Source organism: Podarcis cretensis (genome assembly GCF_951804945.1).
Source record: "Podarcis cretensis genome assembly, chromosome: 3".
Taxonomy (NCBI): Eukaryota; Metazoa; Chordata; class Lepidosauria; order Squamata; family Lacertidae; genus Podarcis; species Podarcis cretensis.
The window spans coordinates 35,358,906-35,384,901 of NC_137172.1; the positions used below are offsets into that span (position 1 = coordinate 35,358,906).

The 25,996-nt window shown below is 41.6% G+C and overlaps 1 protein-coding gene across 1 annotated transcript; it reads right to left on the reverse strand.

The window, feature by feature from the left end:
• Positions 1 to 114: 114 nt before the first annotated feature.
• WDR43 (WD repeat domain 43) lies at positions 115 to 24,198 on the reverse strand. The gene is made up of 18 exons (XM_079971441.1): positions 23,881 to 24,198; positions 18,557 to 18,691; positions 16,045 to 16,163; positions 14,332 to 14,452; positions 12,780 to 12,919; positions 12,411 to 12,513; positions 11,944 to 12,008; positions 11,090 to 11,261; positions 10,625 to 10,711; positions 8,761 to 8,895; positions 7,714 to 7,854; positions 6,554 to 6,640; positions 5,328 to 5,359; positions 4,453 to 4,516; positions 3,375 to 3,488; positions 2,547 to 2,616; positions 1,379 to 1,431; positions 115 to 1,279 (listed from the first exon to the last, which is right to left on the reverse strand). The coding sequence occupies exons 1-18, from the start codon at positions 24,181 to 24,183 to the stop codon at positions 1,130 to 1,132; spliced, it is 2,091 nt and encodes a 696-aa protein (XP_079827567.1). The 5' UTR covers positions 24,184 to 24,198; the 3' UTR covers positions 115 to 1,129.
• Between the last annotated feature and the right edge of the window lie 1,798 nt (positions 24,199 to 25,996).

Consider the following 25,996-nt stretch of genomic DNA (forward strand, 5'->3'; position numbering starts at 1 on the left):
ACACTAGTGGAAGAATATGTGATAAATCTACAGAATTGATAAATCATCATTAGTACAAAATTCAGCTTGCATGCACTCAACTATAACCCAACACATGACAGGACTAGTACATGATAAAGGCAATGTATATTTATTCACTTTACAAAGGAGGGCAGTATTTGGTTGCAACAGCTCCAATTATAGACAAATAACTGTACATTATACTGGTTAATGGCTCAAAACCTTTACCCAACCTTGCTCTCAAAAATTGTTCATACCACTTCAGTTTAATTGAACTAATGGCAACCCCTGTTCTGCCCCGAAGATTAAAAATTCCTAATAAACGTATACGCGTTGTGTTACATTATTCACAAGCATCTGCCCCCTCTTTTCATTTTTTTTTTATCCTTATCCTTCCAAAAATGGACTCTTGTATCTGGGTCAGCATTAAACTTATATACAAGCTCAATTAAAATTAAGAGGTCAGGAACCACCAATGAACCTAATTTTCTTTTGTTTTTCTGAAGTACAAGTGACTGATTTTACACACACATATAAAAAGTTTGGTTTCAAAAAGAAAACACTTTGCTCAGCCTGATTGGCATTGTACCACTGCCAAGGCCTAAGTAATTCGGTTATGAGCGAACGGACATGGGCGGAGAGAGAGAAGAGGAAGAACAATCAACATTAAGGTCTTACAAAAATATTTATTCTCTTCCAAAAAATGCAGCAAGGTGCCAACTGGAAAAGTACTTAACTAAAGAGGGCTAAGGTAGAAGTGGTCTTCATTCCGTCAGAATTTGGAACTGTTGAAACTGAGCTGCAACAAGTTTATCATCCAAAGAGCCTTGGTAAAACTATTTCATTCAAGATGCAAAATGAAATGTCCAGAAAATGGGGGGTAATCTTTGCCTACTATGTAGAAGAAAAATCTTTCACTGTGATCCCAGGAAGTATAGGACAGGCGGTAAAGGAATAAGAAGGCTGGCATTGTTACACATTCTGGGCTTGGAAATACAGTGTCCCAATATGCCATCACAGCCGTTGGGGCCAAGTATCCCTTGTGTGTTGTAAGCGGTTTTCAGCGTGGCAGTCCAGAAAGTTTTGGAGGCCAGTTAATAGGAGTTTTCGCCCCCTTTTAAAGCATATGCTATTCTTCTTCACTTTCATTTTCTGGATCCAAATCTGATTCCCCATTGATTTCTTTTTCTATAGCCATTTCTTGTTCGTCGCCTGAAAGTTCATCTCTTTCATCGTTCTCATCGCTTTCCTCTTTCTCATCCTCTTCATCCCAGTTCTCCTGCAGGAGAAAGTGACGAGACACGTGACTACTGTGATCACTTTTAAGAGCCTGACCTCCAAGCGTGGGGAAAGGAACTAATTGGGAGCTTTTACTTACATCTGAATCATTTTCTCCAGCCATCTCATCATCCGAACCTTCCTCTGATGATTCTGTCAGGACAGAATGCACGAGGTTTGAGACAGACCTTACTTCAAAGAGATACTATGAGCGTGCACTACTATATGCTAAAAGACTCTTTCATTTAACCTATTGCTATATTAGTTTGGAAGATCCAAAGCAATTTTGCTGGCAGAAAAAAACAGGTTCAGTAGGGTTCAAAGTTTAACAGTAGTCCCCAAGCCCTCTTAAAGAAGACTAACAAGCTGGTTTCAGCCTGTAACGTGGAAGCAAAAACCCCTTTATGCTTCTCATTTGGTTCTAACCCTCACCAAATCCTCTAGTCACTCAGGACCAGTAAACTAGCCAGCCAACTTCTAGAATTATTCTGACCAAACACTCTGGCACTACAATTAGGCATGGTTAATAATGTTTTTAAATAGATATTTTATATATGAAACATACACGCATACGAGTGAGATTGTGTTTTAATTATATTAATGTTTAATTGTTGTTGGGGGGTTTTAGCTGCTTCTTTATTATCTGCAAGCCACCTTGAGTCCCCATCAGGTTAATCAATGACACCATTGTTTTTGATCTCTGGACTGCGGCAGTAGCGTTTCAATTTCTGATGGGATATATATATTTTATATAGATTTTATATAAAGCCTTAAATGCATGCAGTCTTAAGGATTCATATAAAATCTCCTCCCCCTTTTTAGTCTATACCATGTCACCTGTCCCCACTAACCCAAACATCTGCTTGTTCAAGGGTACACCTGAAAAGGGCCCCTACATGGCTATAATTGTATGCCTGGATGGAAACGGCCTTTTCAGATGTTTTGCTGAACTCATGAGTATAGGGGACTGGACATGCAATGCTGAACATGGGGCAGCAGGCTCAGTCCAACTCTCCCTTCCATGCAGAGACTAATACTGGAAGCAACTTTTGAGAGCCTGACATGAACACAGCAATAAAACTGATTCAACTATTTGAGGCTTATTTCAGCGATGTGGAATCATTCTCTTCCTTACCAATTGCAGTCTATAAGACCAAAATGCTACACGCACAAATCTAAATCTGAAACAAAGGGGCCATGGCCTTAACAGAGCCCATCTTGTTCCCTGATAGCTCCCAAGGCACCTCCACTTAAGTCCTTTTCCTTACCTTCTTCATACACCAGCTTTGCAGTCTGGTTGACATCAGGCACATCCTGAGTCTGTTCCAATGCAGCAACCTGAAAAGAAATGTATGGCATTAACAGGGGCTGTAGCAATATTTTATAAAACGATGCCATTCTACCACATGTGTAGAACTTGCATTACTTCATAGAAAGTAAAATGAACTGCATGCAATTAAAAAGCAGTGCTGCTCGGAGAGCTTGTTGTGTTCCTGTTGGATGAGAAAAGTTTACAATACAACTAAAAGCATGTGGACGTTTCAGACGGTTACATTAAATGTTTGCATCTCTAACACCTGATTCTACCCATATGCTCAGAAACACTTCTTGAAAATTGTAAGACTTAATGAATGCCAGAAAGTTATCCAGAATAGTATGTTATTGTAATATAAAAATAATCACACAGAGACATATACGTCTTTCAAAATATTTCCAAAGAAATATCCTCGTTTCTCTGTAATAGATCATGAGGAGCCTTCTAGCATCTGAAAGACTCAAAACATTATTGTGACAAAAACGTCCATTGGCTAGAACTTTGTTAGCTGCTCAGGTGTATTCTTCACAGTAGGCTGAACCAATATACATACTGCAGGATATATTGTCATCAAGATGACAATGTGGGATTTAGTTCTTAACTGCTTATGTCACGACTATTAGCTTTTAAGGAGCAACAGGACTGTGAGAAATACTGTACAGTACTATTAAAATCAATTATTACACCCAGGAGAGTATAAGCCATGATTCTTGTAAGATGTAACATCCCTCCATTCTTACATTCATAGTTTTCCTGTGCCCTACAACCCACTTCAACTCACCTGGGTGACAATAAGGTAGAGTTTCCCATGTAAGCGAGAGAGCTTCTGCAAAGTCTTCACTCTGCTCTCCATTAACTGATATAGCATTCCCAGCTGAGGGACCAGATCTGGCAACTGAGGAGAAGGAGAGGGAGAAAGCATTTGTCTCTTAACAAGATACATGGGAATAGTCAACATTTTATTATAACACCAAGCCAGCTACAATATTATAAATATTAAATATAAATATTAAATATACACATATACACAAGAGTGGTACATGGTTATCTCCCACTTTGATTACTGCAATAAGCTCTATGTGGGGCTACCTTTGAAGGTGACTTGGAAACTACAATTAATACAGAATGCGGCAGCTAGACTGGTGTCTGGGAGCAGCCGCTGGGACGATGTAACTCCTTGTCCTAAAATATCTACATTGGCTCCCAGTATGTTTCCGAACACAATTCAAAGTATCGGTGTTGACTTTTAAAGCCTTAAACAGCCTCATGCTCAGTATACCTGAAGGAGCGTCTCCACCCACATTGTTCAGCCCAGACACTGAGGTCCAGCTCTGAGGGCTTTCTTGGTAGTGACGCTCATCCTGTGGAATGCCTTCCCATCAGATGTCAAAGAGACAACCAATTATTGGGTCTCATCTTCTGGAATATGGCCTTCTCTGTGGTGACTCCCCAGTTTTGAAATTCCATTCCATGGGCATGAGACCAGCAGCATCAGTAATGGTTTTCTCCCATGAAGCAAAAGTATTACAGGTACTAAGAATTAGTGTCCAATTCTTCCTTTCTCCCCACCTGATGTTAGATGATGGGCAGGTGGGCATATTTGGACCAAACAGGGAGGCCCGAATAGGCACACAGGTTGGATTAACACCACTAAGTTAATCAATGAGAGACACCATTGTTATTTGTCACTGGACTGCTGCAGTGGGGTTTCAATTTGTGAAGGTGTGGATCTGCCCATAGTCTCAATATCAGCACAATTCAGAACCATGAGCTTTGGGACAGGCAAAGAATTCAGGTCACACAAATGGGATCATTGAAGCACAAAGTTGGGATACAGGAGAGCGTTTAAGAGTACTTACTGTTGAAAGGTAAGATGCATGTATAGTTAAAACGGCCTTTAGCCATCGAACCATTTGTGAGGCGCTGGAAAACAAGGAGTAAAGAGAGTGACCTGCATTTACTGACATGGGTTAGAAAAACAATACAAAGCATGCTTCATATCTCAAGATGAAGAACCCAGCCCACTTCACAAAGGGATACAAATGAAGAAACTGTCAGAAATCATGATGTGCACAATGCACCATCTAAGCAGTACAGTTCACAGCAGTAGCATTTACATCAGCCCAAAGTGCAGCATGGCCTCGCTCACATTTTTTCTCCCCAAAGCAGATGAAAGTGCACATAGAAAGCTACCTCAATGCAGAATTACGACCATCTAACCCAGAATCACCTGGATCCCCAGGGTGTCAGGCAAAGATCAACCAGGACAGCTCTAAGTTATTATGACAGATTTAGCCATTCCGTCATCTTTAATAATTGATGAATTTGAAATAGCAATAACTATCAGTTTGCCTGAAAGATAAGTAAATCAGATGCACATCTGTCTGTGGATGTCACCCAGCCACGCTGCATTCCTTTAAAATGGATACACACTCAAAATGCACATCTGGTGCTACTAACTGAACATTAATGCTCTTTTAAGCACCACTACTGCTGGATCGGGAGACTATCATTTATCACTGTCTAACAGAAGGATGTATCAGAGCTGTTATATGGAACTTTCCTCCCTTTTAAATATCGATTAGTACAGTTTCAGATGTTTTTATGATCTTTAACTGCTGGTTATGTCTCCTTTGATAGTAATTCTTTTACAGAATTATGTCATATATGTTGACCGCCGCCCTGAGTTGTGCTTCCACATTTTAATGAAGAAAAATATGTAATCTCTGCTTACCTATATGGGTGCCCTTGCAGCCTTTTTGTGAGCTAAAATGGAATAGAGAAAGCAGGCACAGCTAAAACAAGACTGATATAAACAGTTTTCTTCAGTAAGGCAAATATAAATTCTCAAGTGTTCAAAACCTTGCTTCCAAATAGGTTTGTAACTCAGCTTTCTGTCCCATTTGATATTTTATTCATCGTCATCATAAAGTATTTTTTATAGCACAGTTTTGTTACTGGAGCACAAAAAAACCAAGAAAACAGTGTACTACATGGCAAACCAGATTGCAAGACCTTATCTATCAACATCAGCTTATTAAAATATTGGTCCATTGGTTAAATGCTGGTTTCAGACTTGGTTTTTTATTTTTACACAAAGGGCTGCACAAAGTGAGTCCTTGGTTTAACCAGGGATCATTCAGCAAGTTTGATTATAGTGTGACAGCTCTGTTGAACACTGAGAAAGCAGAATGGAACTTGATATAAAATTCAAAATCATGCACTGCACTCATTTTTAACCACAAGTTACAACATAATGTGATGTTTCAGTGTTCAGCTGCCATCAGAATAAAAGCCAATGGGAGAATTCAAGACAACATGCTGTGGTTTGTGTACAAATCGGTTTGGTTTCTACACACAGCTGTTTACTAGTCTGAACAGCAAAATATAATTTAAAGAGAAGCCTCCTGCAAACGAGCAGAGATGGTTCATAGGGATGGGTTGTGCCAAATTGATTGCCATTTATTATCTGCAATTATGATCCCTAAGTCTCTTTCTTTATATGTAGTTCTAGTATTTACATGAAAACCAATAAAAATTATTTGGATAGTCTGAACAGCTTAACTTCTGTCAAGTAGCACAGCGGCAATATTCTCCTCTGAATATGTCATGGCAGCCATTCCGCTTGGAATAATGCAATGAACTACGTTCACTTGTGGTGAAATGCATTCTATGCAGATATTACTAAGATACAGTGCTGTCTGTTTCCATTTTTCAGAACAACCATTTATTTTCACTTCTGGTGCTGCATCAGGTTTTATGTGACAAGAAACTAACCTTGTTTTCATAACTGGCTTTCAGCTTGACAAGGCACAGAATCTTGAGAACTAAAGGCTACCCCATTTCATATGAAAGAGACATACCATTCCAGTTTATGACAAAGCTTGTGTCTGCCTTGCTTAAACTAAGAGTCTGGTGTAATGTTGGTATTGTAGTGACTTATAATAAAATATTTCTTACCTCATGCAGCAGAGGAATGACAGAGTACACAGGCATTCTGGCTACTGTTTTCTTTATTATTGCTTCCTTCTTGGTTTGAAGCACTTTCTGTTAAAAGAGGGGAAAGCAAATCAGTGAAAGAACCATGTTACTAGCTTATGCTTGGCACCAAAAATGCCCTGTATCAGAAGCCAGTGTGGCATATTGGGTAGTGCACTGTAATTCAACTGGTAAAGCCAAAGTTCAAAGTCCCACTCATCAGATGGCCTTGGACTAGTCAGACAGACAGACAGACAGACAGACAGACAGACATAGACACACAGCCCTCAGCTCATTTGGTAGAGCATGAGACTTAAATCTCAGGGTCATGGATTCAAGCCCCATACTGGGCAGGGGGTTGGACTAGATGACCCTCGTGGTCCCTTCCAACTCTACAATTCTGTGAAAATAATGCAAAAACAAGTGGGACCTACAACAAAATGTTTCAACGTGGAGTGGTCATGCCCACTATTAAACTTGTCAGCCATGCTTTCCTCAACAACACCTTAGGTCCAGCCACCCTCCCACCAGGTTTTCAGCTCATTCCAAACAGCTACTGCATGAATGCACTTCCACTCACGCAACAGGACTTCACCTTCCCCTCTTCCCCCCATGCACACCCCAAATCTGCTCCGAAGTATCTCCCAACTCTCCCGAGCGGATCTTGAGGGTGCACAAGGGAGGGTGGTCCCTTTGTACAAGTGAAATTCCATTCTGCGTGTGCACAATACAGTACTGGATGAAACGCTCTGACAGCATTCTGTGGTGATTGAGCAAAATTAGTCCTCATGAAGACTTCTTTTGGTACTTCTGCAAATGTTGGGGTTCCCCAAGTTTACAGTATCTCCCCCCCTCTTGAAAACATGTGCTACCATTTAAGCAACGGAACTCACAGCCACAACATTGAAAATAGAGGGAACACATGGAACATGCAGCCCTGGAGTGTGGGTAGCCTGCTGCATGAACAGGCATGCAGTAACCAAAGCAAACCCCTCATTTAATTATTTCTATGCTACCATTCAATAAAGCTTCCAGGTTGACTTACACATAAGCAATACATAAAACCTAATAAATAAAATACTAAATATGGCTATTTGGTACAAGAGGGAGTCTTCCCTATCCACAACGCTCTTTACTCTTACATTTAGTATTTCAGGATCACTGCTTTCCAAACCCTGAACTAAAAGCACTGCAAAATTGTCCGTCTGTGGAAGGCCTCCTGTTGACTGTTTCATTTTCATCACATCAATATCCATTGCACCAAGGCGGTCTTCAATGCTCTCCTATACAGCAAGGAAAAAGTCATTCTTATTTGCGCAGCAAGGGGCACTACATACAGGACAGTATCCCCATAATTAAGTTTTGTGGTGCTTTTTATGCCACCCACCAATAAGCCAAATCCCTCTTCACAGCACTACAGTTGCATGTTGAAAGACCAGCCATTCATTAAGCTTAAGGACAGAACACAATCAAGAGATAATTGATGACCAGGAAGTGGGGTATTCTTTAGCAGTTTTTGCTTGGGGGGCTGTTGTTACTGTGGTGGATGTTAATTCTTTGTATCTTTAGCTTGTATCTTATGATTTATGCGGAAACTGTTCAATTTGTTTTTGTACTTTTTGATGTTTGCTTATTGTTTATGACTTTTTATGTTTGTAGTTACATATGTTTTTTTAAAAAATATATTCTAAGCCATCCTTGGAAAGGCAGCATACAAATAAAATGATTTAGTTTCAATTCCCTGGGTTGAACTTTTGACCACTTCTTGTGAACCTCTGAACTGTCTGGTTAGAATAATCACTTAAAAACAAATAGCAATCATTTCCCCATCACCACCACAAAACATACACACGAAGTGGCAATACCTTCACAGGTATATATGCCATTGATATGGCATACTGGCCAGACACACTGTGCCTCAACACTGCCCCATGTGAACTGAGAATGTGCCCCGACACTGCCCCACAAATGTACACTATAAAGAAAAGCAAAAGAGAAAGCAAAGAATTGTACTTCAAGGAAGCTTATCCACTGTATTTGGCCTTCTTGTTGAGAAACCACAGGGATCCCAGAACACAACGTGAAAGTTAGTGTACTCAAGAAATATCTAAAGTGCGTTCTCCTCCACAGTGTGTACTGTACATGGATGATTGTGCTGTGCATTTATTCTAGGCCAAACATCAATTCACCTCTCTACCAGCTGCAGTAGACTTTCTTTTGGTCTCCATTTTCTCTCCACGAAATGAAGGTTTGATAGCTGCACTATGGCCAGGAAGTCCAGGCATTAGCGTTTTGACTTCCGAGTTGATTATGGGAGTTTTCACCTTTTAAAAAAGAAGAAGAAAAGATATCTGCGTTTGTACGAGTACAACTGCCCCCCTATTTTACACAATAATTTTGATCTTGTTCCAATTTAATTTGCACAACAGATATTTCACTTGAAACCAAAACTGTTCTTTTAAGAGAAAACATACCTGGCAGCTAGTTCATTATTTAAACAATTTAAACGGTAAGAAAAATAACAGAAATTCTAGGTTAATACCCAGAATTTAAATTTTATGATCTTTAAAATGCACTTTTTAAAAAAATCCTAATAACCTGTTGAAATCTCTTGTGCCTTAGGAACTGAAACCCATTATTGCTGCAATGGCAGAACGGCTAATGCTGCCATATGCCAGTTCTCAGTTGCCTCAGTACTTTTTTAAAAACAACAACAACAACAACAACAACACACCTTTATTAGTGACTTAAACTATACTGATTGCTTGGAACACTAGACCATCCTAAGATTCAAAGGGCAGCTGCTAGGGAAAGGCAAGCTCTCCAGTCCCTCCTTCCAGGAAGCATATTAACAGGAGATACAGGGTAGGTAGACTGATCACTCCTTAAGTCATGTATGTGGGTGGAGGGTATCAAAGGTCAGTAAAAGCATGGCAATTTCCCATGGGATTTCCGTTTGCATTCTTACAGCAAGGTAGCAGAAGCTCAAATGGCCTTCCCACATTTTCTTTTATTCTGCCTGTACTGAGACCTGTGGAAGTGTCTGTCCCCCCCCACTTATGCAATGAAAATCCTTATGCACAATAGTGGGTCCGTGGGCCTTCTTTGAGTAGAACTTAATTGGGTACAACTTTTGAATGATATGGTTACTTTAACATGAATTTGTTTGCAAGAAAAGTCTGCATTTTGGAAATCTGAGTTTTCGCCAAAGGTCATAAACTAAACCACTGGAACCATCCATGCTCAATTTGTACACGGATAAATATCAAAATAAGCAACAGCTAATAGCACCAGATGCATGACAAAAACAGAACTTACATATTTTCAGTAATTACAGGACAATGCTCTATGCATGTCTACTCAGAAGTAAGCCACACCTATTTCCCTGGGGCTTATTCCCAAAGATGATTAGATTGCAGCATTATTTTGGCTCGTTAAGCAACACTCATTTGGCTCATTAAGGAACTATCCTGCTTACAATGAGTCTACTATTTTGGTGGGCTTTGTTTGGATCCTAATTATAAGGGCTCCTAGAACAGAGAGGCATGCCCCTGTGAGATATACAAATTGCTTTCCATCCTTTAGGTATGCTCAGACAGCCAAGAGAAATGTGTCATCATTGGAATTCAGCAAAAAGCGAAACCAAGATCAAAGTCATCACAGCATACTCAAGGACCTTAAACTTTCCCTTCCTTTGTGGCTAGCGTAGCAGAAGAAGCCCTGTAAGTTCACTGTTAGAAAGCTTACATTCGCCCATCTATGCCAATACGCAAGTGGATAAAATATCAAGAAACTGAAGACGAAATAGTTTTGTAGGTGTTCTTAAAGACAACACACTTATCATCATGAATATACTCGCAAATCCATCATTTTAAACATATCCATAGCAGAACTGTATCTTAGGTTCAAATCACCTTCATAGACAAAAACACCAGTGTATTTAAAAATACATTCTGGGATGCCACCATGAACTTTTTTACTCTATGTATTATATCAAAGAAACCAACATCTTCATTATGAAAAGGATTACTTAAAAACAGATTTCAATCTTACCTTTGTCACAGCCATTTCTGTTTTAAGCATCAAGGTCTTCTGAATGTCTCTTACTAAGCACATATGTGACTCTGTAGTATTCACAGGCTACAACATAGGGAGACACAAAAATAGATGTCGATACTTTCACAGGTCAGTAACAGTTTTTAGTCACAGTATCCAAGTAGTTTTAGTAACAGGGAAGACACTTGAATGAAAGCTTTTTAGGCTGTCCACTTCCCCCAATCATGTAACCTATGTTTAAACTAAGCTAACAAAGTTTTAATTGCAACTGAATTGCAAAAACAAGAGGCTATATGAACTTTTAATTAATGAATTTTTAATTATGAAGCAAAATCAAAGCTTTCCTGAAATATTTCAAGGAGCATCAGATAAAACTCAGCATGAAATAGTAATAATCTCAACTTAAGATTCAGATTCTGTATCAAGGCATCAACTTTTGAGTTTCAAAAAGACATCACATACCACTCTCTCAATGACAGGCTGTAAGGAGTTTCCATACATAAGTAGCAATGATTCCTTATCGGAACAAAATGCAGCTGCTAGAATAGGGATTGGCTTTGGCGTGGTATCACTTCCCTCTCCAGATGTTGCTACCTGGATTGTACATTTTGATGTCAATGGTTTTTTGCAGGAACTGCAAGGAAATAAGTCTGTTAAATATTATATTCTGCACGCCTGTCTCCGCAGTTTTAAAATCTCTTCACAGTCAAACATGGGAGCAAGCCTCACAACCTTCCAAAGCTACTTTTTACTGCCAATCAAAGCTCAAGCTCCATAATGAATGAAGTTAGGCATTAATCTGTATACAATCCTTCATAAAAAAAATTATCCCAGGTTGGCTTGCCTTGACAGAACCAACCAAAGACCATCAAGTAGCCAATCAAATTCTTTGTAGTATGCCATCAACACAACTACCTCAGAGTTTGAATGCTGTAGAGAACTACAGCTACCATGTGCTGAGATGGCAAGGAGAATAAGCCTCAAGTTTGCCATTTTGCTGACAGGTTAACAAAGGCAAGTTATATTTGCCTACAGTGATAATCAGAGGCAAACCTGAATATCGCCCCCCTCAATTTCACAGTTCTCTGCTTCAGTCATTAAAAACAATTCAAAAAGTACAGCTGAAATGACTTCTATTAAAGATCAAATTATAAGACAAACACAAATATTGGGCTCTATTAAAAAGAGTATTCAGTGTTTCAGATACATCCAAACTGAACCTTGCTGCCAACAGAGATTTGTCCCACTACTCTCTTCAATGCTTTGGTAACACAATATTGAAATAGAGATGTGTGTATGTTTAAATACCAACTTACCCATTCAAGACTTGTTCAAATAAGTGCAACTGTCCATCTCTGCATACAACCGCTAATTTAACTGGCTGAAAAGAAATAATACATCATCAGATCACAAAACAACTACCATATCAATAATTCAGATATTTTCTCTACTTCTATAAATGTGGTCAAATAGATTAGTTGGTTAGAGTATAGTGCTGATAACGCCAAGGTTGCAGGTCGATCCCTCTATGGGACAGCTGCATATTCCCGCATTGCAGGGGGTTGGACTAGATGATCCTCAGGGTCCATTTCCAACTCTATGATTCTATGAAATGTTCATCAGACACATTTACTATAAATACAACTTAATTATTTAAAATCACAAAGTTTCTTTTTAATGGCTGCTTTTTAAGTTCTCCAGTTATACAAAATAGATCAGAACTGAGCCAAAATGTTTCTACACAGTGGCATCAGAAAATCAATAGGTGAGTTAATTTCCTTACCTCCTCTTTGCTTTCTGACATTGTCAGGTCGATATGAATTGGCTCATCTGTAGCCATGAAACTCATTACAGCATTCCTTTCTTTCCTGTCTGATCTCACCTGCCTTGAGATATAATAGTGACAAAAATGAGGCAAAAATAACCAAACAATGACACCATAGTGTAACGTAAGCACATGCTCAGAGAACCCTGGAAATTCATTTCTGCACTGAACTGTGAAGGAATAGAAGCCACGTTTTTCATTACATCTGTTCACAGCAACTATCCAAAATCCACATTTCTGATCATGGAGCTTTTTGTGTTTCTAAGTACATTTCATATTTTGGGGTACAAACTGACAACACTGATTGTTAGGGGGAAAGCTACATACCAAACATTGAGTAACCGGTCGTGCACTGCTCCAGATAAGAAATATAGCCCTGTAATTCCATCGAAGGGTTGATTTTCATTGGGAGGCCGTACTGTGACGAACATAAGAGTTGAAACTGCTGTAGCATGTCCTGTGAAATGCTAGAGAAGAAATTTTAGAAATGAAACCCAATTAAAAAATGTAAGATAAAAGATCTGTTCTACACACCAGTTCTACCAAAATCAATGGGATTTTCTTACAAGAAAATGAATTTAGGATTAGTATGAAAGGCAAGTATTAAAGAAAACCACTTTTAAATCCAATAACAATAAGATTATATGTATTGCAACAGAAGTTGTAAGTCTTGTGTTTGGGATAAATGAAGAGGTAAACTGGTAACGATGTTCTTTATCCAAAAAAGAAATGATGTTCTTTTGTGAGCTTGAGCAAGTCATTTTAAGAATGCATTTCAGTAATCAGATCATTATCTCATGATGTTATTGCTTTCTATTTCTCCAATCATTATTCTTTCCATAAGAGTTAATCTATTCCATCTTTCTGTAGAGCTTCCCAGAAAGGGAATATAAAAAATGTCAGGTTCAACAATCAAAGAGGCTCCTTAGAATAGCAGGAAACCTATTACAAATTGGTTTTGCATAATAATGCATTTCAGTGTCTTGGGGTGGGAGGGACAGGCAGCTTGTCATCCTCATGTGCTCAAAGGTACTGTATTTCTGCATGTAATGGAATCATTTTTCCAGAGTTAGTGGAAAAATAAGCACAGGGTAAGCATTGGTCAGTGTGCTTCAAAAGAAACAAACTTATAGGTCTGGGTATATCTGTCATTTGATATATCCAAATCTACCTTAGGAACTAAGACATAGCTAAGTGGGAAAAAAGGCTTCGAGCTCATCAGCTCATCAGCATAAATTGTTGTGTTATACTGGGAACCACCTTAGAAAGCTTTAGACAAACTATTGTTGTATAAGGCAATCAACAGCTATTTTTCTCATCTCCTGCTTATAAACTTCCCATAGGTACCTGGTTGGTCTCTATGGGAAACAGAACCCTGGACAAGACAGGATTTTGGTCTACTCTAGCATTACACTTATGTTATGTTTAACTAAAAATCTAGAAAAGCGTGTGTGTGATGAGGCTACCCACTCTTTCCCATGGCAGCACACCAAAAAGACTCTTCCAAAGGTTGGGAGACCCCACATAATCAAGCAAACGTAACAGCTGAGATTGAGAGTAGACAAGAGTCTTCTTCTGGATCAAAGAGCCTTTTGTCTGCTTAGGGAAACCCCTGGACACAACTCTATGCTTTTGCATAATGCAGATGTAATTTGGTGAACAGGCTGCTGGCAGTGCTCAGACACAGCCAAGGAATCTCATGTCCTCATTCAACTGTCAGCCAGTAGAAACCACATTGACAGTATCATCACAGCAAACCTTCCAGCAAACCTCTATCTTAAATTATATTACTTAAACAGGATGAAGTGAAGCAACTCAGTTCAACATAAGAAGTTAGCAATCTTCCCTATGTTCTTATTTACCCCAAGTGAATACTTACTCTGTAGACTTCCTTGGTCTCCAGGTCCCACAATTTGATAGATCGACCAGCTGACAGAAGCATCTTTCCATCAGGACTGATGCATAGTGAGCTCACACTGCTGTTATCTCCTTTCCATTTGCTAGAAAGTTTGAGAAGAATGGGAAGAACAGTGAGCACAGCTCTGGCAAGAGTACATACCATGGCAAAAATAAAGGGAGGGGCATTTAAAATAATAGAATTCTGTAGCCTCAAAACATTTGTTTCAAGAGTGTTAAATGTGCCATGGGAAGTGATTTACAAGAAGTATTAAAATTACCAATAAAAACAGTTAAAATCAAGTAATTAAAACATTTAAAAGATCAAAACACATCAGCATCTATATATCTGGACAGGCTTGCGTAAACAAAAATATTTTAAGCAGGCACCAAAAAGAATACAGTGAAAAGAATACAGTGAGGGAACCTGCCTGTTATCAACAGGCAGGGAGTTGCAAAGTGCAGGTGCTGCCACAGTATCTTACAACTGTAGAATGAGTATTACGTGGCACCTGTAACAGAACCGGGTCCACAGATCAAAGCAGTCGAATTGGTATGGTAATCCTGGAACTGGTCCCAAGCTGTTATGGGTTTTATTTGCCCACTCAAATACTGGCCTCATTTGTAACAGCTTAAGAGACCTACACAACAGTAGTCTGGGCATTTGTATGCTAACATATACAGGCAAGCTCCGATTTGCATGTGGGTTGTATCCCAGGTAATTGTGTGTGATGGTGAAGTGTGCATAAATCAGACCCGCCCCCTTTTCTGGCCACTTCCAAGTTGCCATGATGTGTGGGTGCATGGCCACGCATCAATTGGACATGCATCAACTGGTTGTAGCCTGTATGCCAAGTGCAACATGTAAATGTTAGGCTGAGCAGGGAAGGCAACGCAATTATGTGTAAGGTCTGTAAATCTGCATAAGGCTTCCGTTATTCCATAAGTCTTCCGGTATTCCAAATCATACATATTTTGGTTTAGCCATTCCTTGCAGAAGCTCAATAACTTCAGAGAAGCCAGAAAAAAATAAGTGAGGAAGAAACATTCCCTTTTTTGCAAATGGACAACTTGATCAACACAGGAAGTCTTCTATTAAGTTTGCATGCTTTAATCTTCAGGAAATATGCTTTAATAACCAAAACAGATAAATAGACCTTGTGCTTTATCCTGCCCGTCCCCCTTTAAGAAACTTTAAAATGCTGAGCTTCTTCTGAATCCAGGAAATACTCCCAAAGACAGAGTTTAAATGCAGCTATCTGAAATAAATCAGATTCACTCCTGTAATAACATCAGTGGTGATATTATCACTGTACAGCTATAAACACCTCCAGGCACCTGCAACATCTCATCTCTCCTATACCTATGATTTTTATCTCATGTTCTCTACACTGAATGTGCTCCCTGATTGCAACTAAAATAACTCGCAAATAAATCCTTTTAGCAGCAAAACAACCTATCGTCCACACAGCAGCCACCAATTTAATTGCTACATAAAGTAAAGGCCTTAAGCTCCCCAACTTGAATGAGAATTCTTACTGCACGCACATCATAATATAGAGGAAATAATTTGCTGCAGAAAATATGCCATTCCCCCCCCCCCCCGCCCCAAATGTCTTAAACCTCCATGTATGGCATCTACTCCAGCAATAAATTCTCTGTAGCTGTTTTGTGTTGTTTTTAAAACCAGACTCACCATTTCACTTTGCACGTCTGTGTGTTCCATTCCACAATGTGTTTGTCATCTGAACAGCTATATAAGCAGCCATTGTCCTGGTGCCACCGTACACAGTTTATTTTACGGTCATGACCACTCTAGATGAAAAGAAAAGGTTATTAGCAAGTAACATCACTTCCTTAGTGGGGTTTGATCAATCTCTGCTACCCTTCTGTGGCCACTTCAGTACTTTTGCAAAAACATTTGTCACTGGGGTGCTTGTGGATTACTCTGTGCTCTATCATTCACGCCCAGTAACTTCATGCTTAGGACAAACTTCTTCAGGACAAAGTAGTGGAAAACACATGGCTTTGTTAGCCAGGGTTGAACTAGACATAGCAGCAGCAGGCAGTTTGAACACAGATGGATTGTTATTATTAGTAGTAGCATCATCGTTGTCATTTGTTGTTGTTGTTGTTGCATTTATATCTCACCTTATTCTCCAAGAAGCTCAAGGTGACAAACATGGTTCTCCCATTCCTAATTTAATCCCCACAATAACCCTGTGAGGTAGGTTAGATTGAGAAGCAGTTACTGTATTTTTCGTTCTATAAGACACACCAGACCACAAGACACAACTAGTTTTTGGAGGAGGAAAACAAGAAAAAAATACATTCTGAATCTCAGAAGCCAGAACAGCAAGAGGGATCGCTGCGCAGTGAAAGCTGCAATCCCCCTTGCTGTTCTGGCTTCTGTGATAGCTGCGCAGCCTGCATTCGCTCCATAAGACACACACACATTCCCCCTTACTTTTTAGGAGAAAAAAGGTGAGTCTTACAGAGCAAAAAATACAGTAATTTTCCTCATCCAACTACTGTCTCCATCCCAGGTAACACCATGCCCAATGAAAAATCCTGAAGAGCCCAACAGCTTGCCACATTCTTCTGACTTTTTGGGTTGGTACTAATAAAGGTGCTATCTAAGAGTGGGCGTTGGAGGGTTTTTTCTCTCTCTTATGGACCAACATGATTATATCCTTGTTTTTAATTGTTTGAGTACCTCTTTCCTGAGCTGTCCCATAATCACTACATCTAGTCATACAAGAGATGTGTCCACTCTATCATGCTCTTCTACTTTTCAAGTTCTCCCTGAATGAATCATTTTAAGAAAGGGGCTCCTCAGTATTACCATAGATATGAGGATCTGCAGAAACTCCTCTAGCAACTGGACAGAAGATGCAGAAAATGTACCATTTTCAAATGTATCTTTAAAAATTGTACAATAAAAACCACAGCAAAGAACTACAAACTGTGACTTCAATGTAACCCTAGGAAAACTGTGAAAAGTGGTGGGGCAGATTAAAATGACTAACAAGTAACATCAAATTACATCATTGGCATGCAGGCAAAGATGGCTAGAAACAGCCCAGCAGGCCAAAGGTTCCCCATTAGGGGTACCTGAACTTGCTTATTACTGACATATTGAGGAGGTATGAATATTTTATGCATTTGTATAACATTTATAATCACCCTCCGAAGTTGTTTACCTTTTTGGTAACTGCAGCCCAGCGGAAATGCATGAAGCAGGCCACTGACTTACTACCCAAATATCAGGGAATACTTCCAGAATATCAAGGAAGCAAAATTTGTCCATCTGCGTCATGAGACCCTTCTGGCATTTCAGCCTGCTTCTGGCTTAACTTGAATTATCCCCCTTGAATTCTTTATACATCTTGCTATTCCTTTAAGTCCACTTACCCGGACACTAATATACATGTTAAAAAACCACAGGTCCACCAAGAGAGATATACACTGTAATTTACCCAAATATTAACTTCCCATCTTTTCAGTCACAGACAGGGAAGTACAGTGGTGCCTCGCAAGACGAAATTAATCCATTCCGTGAGGCTCTTCGTATAGCGGTTTTTTCGTCTTGCGAAGCAAGCTCATTGACAGCTTAGCGGATTAGTGCTATTAGCGGTTTAGCGGCTTTTAGCAGATCAGCTGATAAGCGGCTTAGGAAAAGGGGAAAAAAGGGGGGGAAACTCGCAGGAACTCGCAAGACATTTCGTCTTGCGAAGCAAGCCCATAGGGAAATTTGTTTTGTGAAGCGCCTCCAAAACGGAAAACCCTTTCGTCTAGCGGGTTTTCCGTCTTGTGAGGCGTTCATCTTGCGGGGCACCACTGTACATTCTTTTACAAAACCTAAATAAGTTACTTATGAAGGACTTTGTTAATTTCAAGTAAAATTCATATAAGCAGCACACTGTCAGCACACTGTATAAGCAGCACACTGTAAAATTCATATAAGCAGCTGCATGAAATTTGGGTAATTTGTTCTCTTATCTTGTCATGTATTTCACCAAAAACACAGGCATTTCAAGTTCCCATGACACCCTGCAGGTTTTACAAATTCCATTTCTAACTGCATCAATGCTTGAACCATTGTATGTGAGCTATGATTAAGCTAGTCTAATAAAACCTATGTTAAGAAAAATACAATTTATTTTAGTCGTAGAAAAACAATGAACGTTGTTGCAAGTAATACTTACTAGTTTACTCTGTAATTCTCCTCTTATTGTGCTGTATAACAAAATGCTGCCAACTGCAGTACCAATAGCCAAAAGATCTAACTGTTCACCTGCTTCTGCAGCTTCAGATTTCCTCTTCTTTCTCTGAGGGCCTTCCTGTAAAGCGATCAAATGAAGACAGAAGAAATAGTCTGGTTGGCTATATTAAATTACAGTTTTACAGGCAAGGTCAGGGATAACCAATATTGTGCCCTCCAGGTTAAGCTGTAGTCCAATTTGCATCTTTCCTGATCATACTGGGTTGGGCTAATGGGAGTTGCAGTTCCAACACCTGGAGGGCTCCATGTTTGCTATCCTTGGGCAAAACGAAACAAAGTTTATTCACACATTGAAGGGGATAAACTTAGAGCCTTAGTTGTATATTTTAAAGAAAACCCAGAACAAAACCAAGCTCCTGCTTTAAATGCTTTATTCCCCAAATGAGACAACCTATACTCAGTATTAAGTGTTGCCTTTATTCCAGTAAGGGCCATGTTCAAGAGCATGTTTAAAAGCACAATTTTGCTCTTTTTTTCCTTGTCTCCAAAACAAGCTAAAAATACTCTGCAAAATCTCTCTCCCAGCCACATAAAGAGGAAGGCATCATCTTCAATTTATTCATTTAAAAAGACTATGCCAAAAGTATGTTATTCACCTATGGCTACAAAAAGAGCTAATATGAATTAACAGGAAATGTTGTTCTTAACTGCCACCTTTAAAAAATATTGGGCCACAACTCAAATCATTCCGATCCAGTTATGCTTCTATTAACTCAGGAGGATTGTCTCACTAAGTAAACAATGGACAACCATTTTTGCTATAGCTTCATTATTTTAACTGATTTTCTATCTTCCTTTTTCTTCCAGCAGCCTGTAGGAACCCCTCCTCTCTTTTTTAACTTGTTTCTCCGAATCTCTTTATTAATCCTCTCCCCCAGTGTGCTCTACTCTCGCCATCCTCTTTGTAGTATGCATGTAGCCTTCCCTCTCTGCTTCAGTTCGTTCATAACACTAAGCCAAACCATGGCTTAGTGTGGTGTTCCCAGAGAGGAAACTGTCACTGCTGCATTCCTCTCCCAATTCTGCTGCCACCATGCTACCCAGGGTAAAGAAATGGTTTGACTTAGTTCATCATCCAAACCACAAGCTTGTAACCAATAACCAAGGTATTTTTCCCTTAATTTTTTTTTTTTTAAAAAAACAGCTTGCAATTTGCCTGGAATGAGACAAACCACAAATGTGAGTTTTGACAACATACTAAGCCAAACCATGGCATAGCTCTCGGCAGCACAGCAGCAGGACAAGGGCATGAGTGCAGCGGCTGTGGTCTCCTCACTGGGAATCCACATGCTCACACAGTAAGTCAAGATTTGGTTTAGTGTTACTTGCAAACTGGGTTTTACTCCTTGCCACCATGGATGTGAGCCCCACCCTCCATTACTCCCTCTCTTTTCTATTTCCCTGCCCAAAGGCTTCTGGTGCCCTATTTGTTTATAAAATTAAACCTTTTTTTCCGTTTTGTTCCACATAAATCGCAATTCCCTCCTCTCTGCTTTCAGTTTCTATTTTGCTGTTTTTCTGCAGGCCGGATCCCCTGCCCCCAGACCAACATCTGCCTTCCAGGTTTGGCAGTAATGTTACCCAAGATTTTCACCCTTCCCACAAGTGACACCAGTGAAGGAGTCTCAGGCATAGGCAAGACACACAGCATGAATGGCAGGTGTCAGTCTGGACAATACTGTGAACTAGACCACCACACAAAGAGCATATTTGATTTCTCACCTATAAACTCACTAAGCTGATTCTCTTTGAACTGCTAGCATGAAAACCTGAAGTCTACTTTCTTAAACTTATTTTAGGTTTGTACTGTTTTGAATTAAGCTCTGCACAAGCCATAAGAACAAACTTTGGTTTCTGGCACCTAAAGTAGAAAGGAAAACCAAAAACATATACATATCACTTATATGTCTGTACGTGTGTGTGTGTGTCTATATATCTATATCTATACACACACACACACACACACACACACACACACATCCCATTTAAAATCTTACTTATAAATTAACATCTACAACCACACTAAGCTTGTTGGACTACAAGTCCCATGATCCCTGACCACCATCCATCCTAGTTGGGGCTGAGTAATCCAACAACATCTGGAGGGCCTAGGTTGACCATCTGTGACATAAATGGTTGTTTGCTTCCAAATCAGAATTAGAAACATTTACAGCTCAGCTTCTGATTCTGTTTTAGAATCTTATTACAATTCATACAAACCATTTTTGCCTGCTTCAGACACTGCAGTGAATCACAGCATGTCTGAATCAGGATGTGGGGAAAGGAATCAGAGTGTGTGGTCTGAGTATGTGTGTGTAGCTTTAACAATTGCTACAGTAATTTTATTTAATACAAAAAAACCCCCAACTACACACAAAGCAGCTCTCCACTAAATGATTATACCTTTCCATGCATAAATTCAGATTTATCCATACTAGAAGATTTGTCAACAAATTTAGTAAGCATTTGGGTTCTTAATTTTAAGGTTACAAGTAAATCATATTGAATGAAGTACTGATTTCAAAAGCCAACACTGTCAGTTTTAGAGATGTTGAGGCTTTTTGGACTGGGCATGGACAGAAGAAAGAAAGTACCCTGAAATACAGACTGCCCAGGTTGAGTTGAATGCTGCCAGGAAATCTGCATTCTGTTTTATACTCATCTCCAGGACATTCTTAGTCTTGGTAGCAAGCCTTCCCTCTCAAAAATGTGTAGCCCTTTTTAATACGTTAAAAGGTGTTGAGGAATGCATGATGTTACAAGCTTCATGTGACTAGAGGTATTTTAGCACATGAATTCTTCTGATCAAGAATACAGTCCTACGCTGAAAGTTGAACGGAATCTGTTCCGGAAACGCATTCGACTTCCAAAACGTTCGGAAACCAAAGTGCAGCTTCTGATTGGCTGCAGGGTGCAGCCAATCAATTGGAAGCCCCGTCGGATGTTTGGGTTCCAAAGTACGTACGCAAACAGGAACACTCACTTCCAGGTTTGCAGTGTTTGGGAGCCAAAATGTCCAAGTACCAAGGCGTTCGGGATCCAAGGTACAACTGTAATGATTTTTATGTATTATTAAATAACATGAGCAACATGAATGGTTCAATCAAGGGTGTTTTAGTTCTGCAACATTTTGAACAGAATTGGCTAACAAATGTGCCTATAGAAACAAAGTTTATGTCTGTACTTTACACTGACTTATATGTGACCATAGGAAAAAATGTACACTAAATTTATTCTTTCAAAATCGCACTCCCACTTGCTACAAGACTAGCAGTAACTTTGCCGCGTTCCTTGGAAAACCAAGATAAAAAGGAAACTCTTCTAAGTTTGTGAATGATGTGGTGATATAGAGAAGGCTGCCCCTATTTATTTGTTCACATATCAGATTTAGTACAAAGAGCTCACAAGGCCACTGTTCCATTGGGATCAATACTGAGCAACTGATGGACTGTGCAGAAAATATCTGAACTAACAGAAAAAGCAGGTTATAAATAAAATAGTAAATTAGGACACCAAGGTAACCTTCTATACACATTTAATAGGACTTGCATTTGAATAAACAGGGATGGGATTTTGCTGAAGAACATCCATGTGCCAAATGAGGACAACTGTTGCAGCACAAGGCTACAGCCTTCAAAAGCAAACTTTGAAGCAATCCTTACAACAACCCTGGGAGGTAGGTTAAGAGGCTGTGACTGGCCAAGGGTCCCCCCCCCCCCCCCGTGAGCTTCATGAGCTGAATGGGGATTTGAACCCTGATCTCCTAAGTCCTAATCTGACACTTTAACTACTACACCACACTGGCTTCCTAGAGTACTTCTGCTATGGGGCAGCTATATAAATTAGGTAGGTAGGTAGGTAGGTAGGTAAATAAATAAATAAATAAATATGGGGAAAGCAAAACGTCAGAGAAGGATCTGAAATATTTTCCTTGAAGCATGAATTTGTCTTATTCTCGATTGTTTTGAGATTTGAGACTTTTTTCCTTTAAAACATAAAGCAGTATAGGAATGAAAATATTAACAATAAGAAATCTCATTGCCAAAACCTAGGTTTAAGGTGCCATTTGGCAATTAGCTTCTGTATCTCTTACACGGCTCCCTTGCCATTTATCCTTACTCTCACTAAAGAAATTGAGATGTACAGGAACTAGTTTTGACACCCCTACAGTGATCACCCACTGGAGTGAATTCATTTGCACAGGATGAAGTAAAGGGGTGCACTGAAGAACATAACCAAGGTCGCCACCATAACCAAGGCTGCCCCACATCCTCTGTTACCAAGCTATCAAGGATGCAGCCCACTCCTACCTTGATCTGGGGGGGGGGTGGATTTATTTCTTAGTATCACTGGAGTGGAATAGACTGGCTTCCTATACACAGAGAGGGAGAGACTTACACACACCACCCAAGGCTGAGTCCTCAGCATCATCTCTGGACTCAGGGATTGGATTGGGAAAGGGGAGGAGGGCCATATCTCAGTAGTACCACTGCTTGCTTTTTATGCAAACCACCCCAAATTCAGCCCTCCTGCGTGAAACCTGAAAAGCTACTATACTCCCAGAGAGTGCAGATGATAGTTTTTTGCTTTTTTAAATGGAATAAAGTAACTCCATGAGTTCCTAACTTGAGATCTTGTTTAGAGCTTGGGGGGGGGGGGGAGAGAACGACCACCCAGAGCTTCTTTACAGACCGAAGCTAGGCTACCTAGTCAAGGCCAGGATGCGGTTTCGCCCTGGTGGCGCAGATTCCACTCGCACGGGGCGCAAACTCCTCTCTGCCAGCCACCATGCGACGGCCTCGGGGCGGAGCCACAGCGGAACACATGTGCTGCAGCTGCGGCCCAAGGGAGCCCTGGTGGTGGTGGAGGTGGACGGGGCCCGCTAGAGCAGAAATCCTCAACCCTCCCCCCCCCAAAAAAAGAACCGGGGAAAGAGGAGGAAAACCCCCCACTCACCCACTATTGCAAAACCACTACACCCCCTACGCGGCCAGGCCAAAAAGCGCTGCTTTTTCCTCCTGGGCACCCGAGGCCCAGTCGCACGTGAGGAAGCAGCAAGGCTCGCTGCTGCTTCGGTTTTTTTTCTGGGGGGGTGGGGGTGGGGGAGACCTCTCCTTTCCTGCCTTCCCCCTCGTTCCCTCCCCGCGAGGACTGACAGGCTCCCTCCCGTCGGGGGAGGCGAAGGAGGCCCAGCCTTCCCTTCCCGTCCCGCTCCGACCCCCTCCAGCCCCGGGGGGACGGGGATACCTTGCTGGGCGACGGGCGGCCTCCTCCTCCTGCTCCCGGCGGCGCCCAGGCCAGGCAGGTGCAGGCGGCGCTGAGGTGGGCAGAGGGCACGTACTCGTGGTGCAGGCGGCTGCTGCCCGTCTCCCACACGCGGAGCCGCCCGTCGGGCCCCGACAGAGCCACCAAGCGCCGCCCGCCGGGGGAGAAGGCGCACGGGGCCGCCGCCGCGAAGACCGGCAGCGCGCCGGTGGGGGCCGCCGCCGCCGCCGCCACGGCCGAGGCCTCTTCTCTCGAGCATGCTCCTGCCGCTGACGCCGACGCCATGGCGCTCGCTCGCTCCCTCACTCGAGGCCCGGCCCTCTCTGCTCCCAGCAGGCAAGCGGGCGGCCCCGCGGCAGCCACGTGGTCCGGAACCCCCCCCCCCTTGCTCCCCGCGCACGCGCGCTAGCCTCGACCCGCCTCGCGCGGCTCGGACGCGCTGACGGGGTGCGAGGCGTCTCCTCTCGCCTGGGGAAGCGCGCGCGCAGGCAGGGGCTTCGCTCAGTCGGTCGAGGGGTGGGCACAGCGGCTTGGCTCCTCCAGCGGGTGGTTCATAGCTGTCCACTTTTCCCTTTTCTTGCAAGCAGTGGCGTAGCGTGGGGGGTGTAGGGGGGGCCGCCGCACCGGGCGCAACATCTGGGGGTTAGGGTTAGGGGGCGCAAATCCACGGGTTAGGGGGCGCAAATTACTTGCCTTGCCCCGGGTGCTGACAACCCACGCTACGCCACTGCTTGCAAGGAATCCAATTGGGAATAAGGGAATGTCCCTTAAATAAAAGGGAAACGTTGACAGCTATGGTGTGGTTTGCTCGCAAGCCCGTGGGGATCCGCAGCAGGATCTGTAACGCGGGATCCAATGCTTAGGGGTTGAGCTTGGGAAGCAACTAGTTGTCATGTTTGGCACACCGCTATTCTGTCATAGCGGCCCTTGAGGCACTTCGTCGTCTCCACCCAGTTATTAAAAAAATAATAATCATCATACCGGTTACGCGCCGGCAATGTGGAACAAAGGAAAGCTAGGCGATCGCTATGGCTGACTTGAAGCTGCAACCCGGGAGTAAGCCTCAGTGAGCGCAGTAAAAGACCTCTGGCTAGTTGAAGTCTATTCAAAGGCGACTATGGGATGCGGCGCTCAACTAGCCTCTGAGTAGACATGCCTGAGGCTGTGCTTGTTGCACTTATTCATCCCTCTTCACGTACTCCCGTCTTTCCTCTAAGGAGCTGAGTGACGGAGAAAAAAAAAACTCCTTTTATCTTCTTCGCACGCGCAGGATAGACATTAATCACATGTGAAGTGGCTGTGTTCTGAAATGGGGGACAAAGGTTCTGCTGCAGAGAACTTTACCTGTTCATGGCAGGGCCCTGATTTGGTTGCTACAAACAGATTGGAAATTCTGAACAGTTTCAAAATGGCTAACATGCTCACTGAAACATTTCCCCCCCACACATTCAGGCTTAAAATGGAATTACACCCCCAAAACGAAGAAATGCTGTGCTCCAAACTAAAGATACTTGGTTCCCCTGTAACCTTATGGGTGGAATTTTTAATGTCTAACTGGAGTACCAATCACATATTTGAACAGGTTATTTGAAATTAAGATAGCTTTAAAACCAGGCTTTGCTTGTGATTGGGCTTGCCGATCAGAAGGTTGGTGGTTCGAATCCCCACAATGGGATGAGCTCCCGTTGTTGGGTCCCAGCTCCTGCCCACCTAACAGTTCAAAAGCACGTAGTGCGCTGGCGGGAAGGTAAAACGGCATTTCCGTGCGCTGCTCTGTTCGCCAGAAGTGGCTTAGTCATGCTGGCCTCATGACCTGGAAGCTGTCTGCGAACAAATGCCGGCTCCCTCGGCCCATAGAGCAAGATGAGCGCTGCAACCCCAGAGTCATCCGCGACTGGACCTAATGGTCAGGGGTACCTTTACCTTTTAAAGCCCCTTTTGCATTTAATTTCATATGTTTTTTTCATCTCAGAGGTGTATTCTCCACTTATATTTGCTCTGAATGCTCCAGTTTATCTAAATCAACTCTTTTACAGTGTTTCATGTGGCTTCTAATTTTGTATCACTTCAATGAGGGACAGCAAAAGGAGCAGCTGTT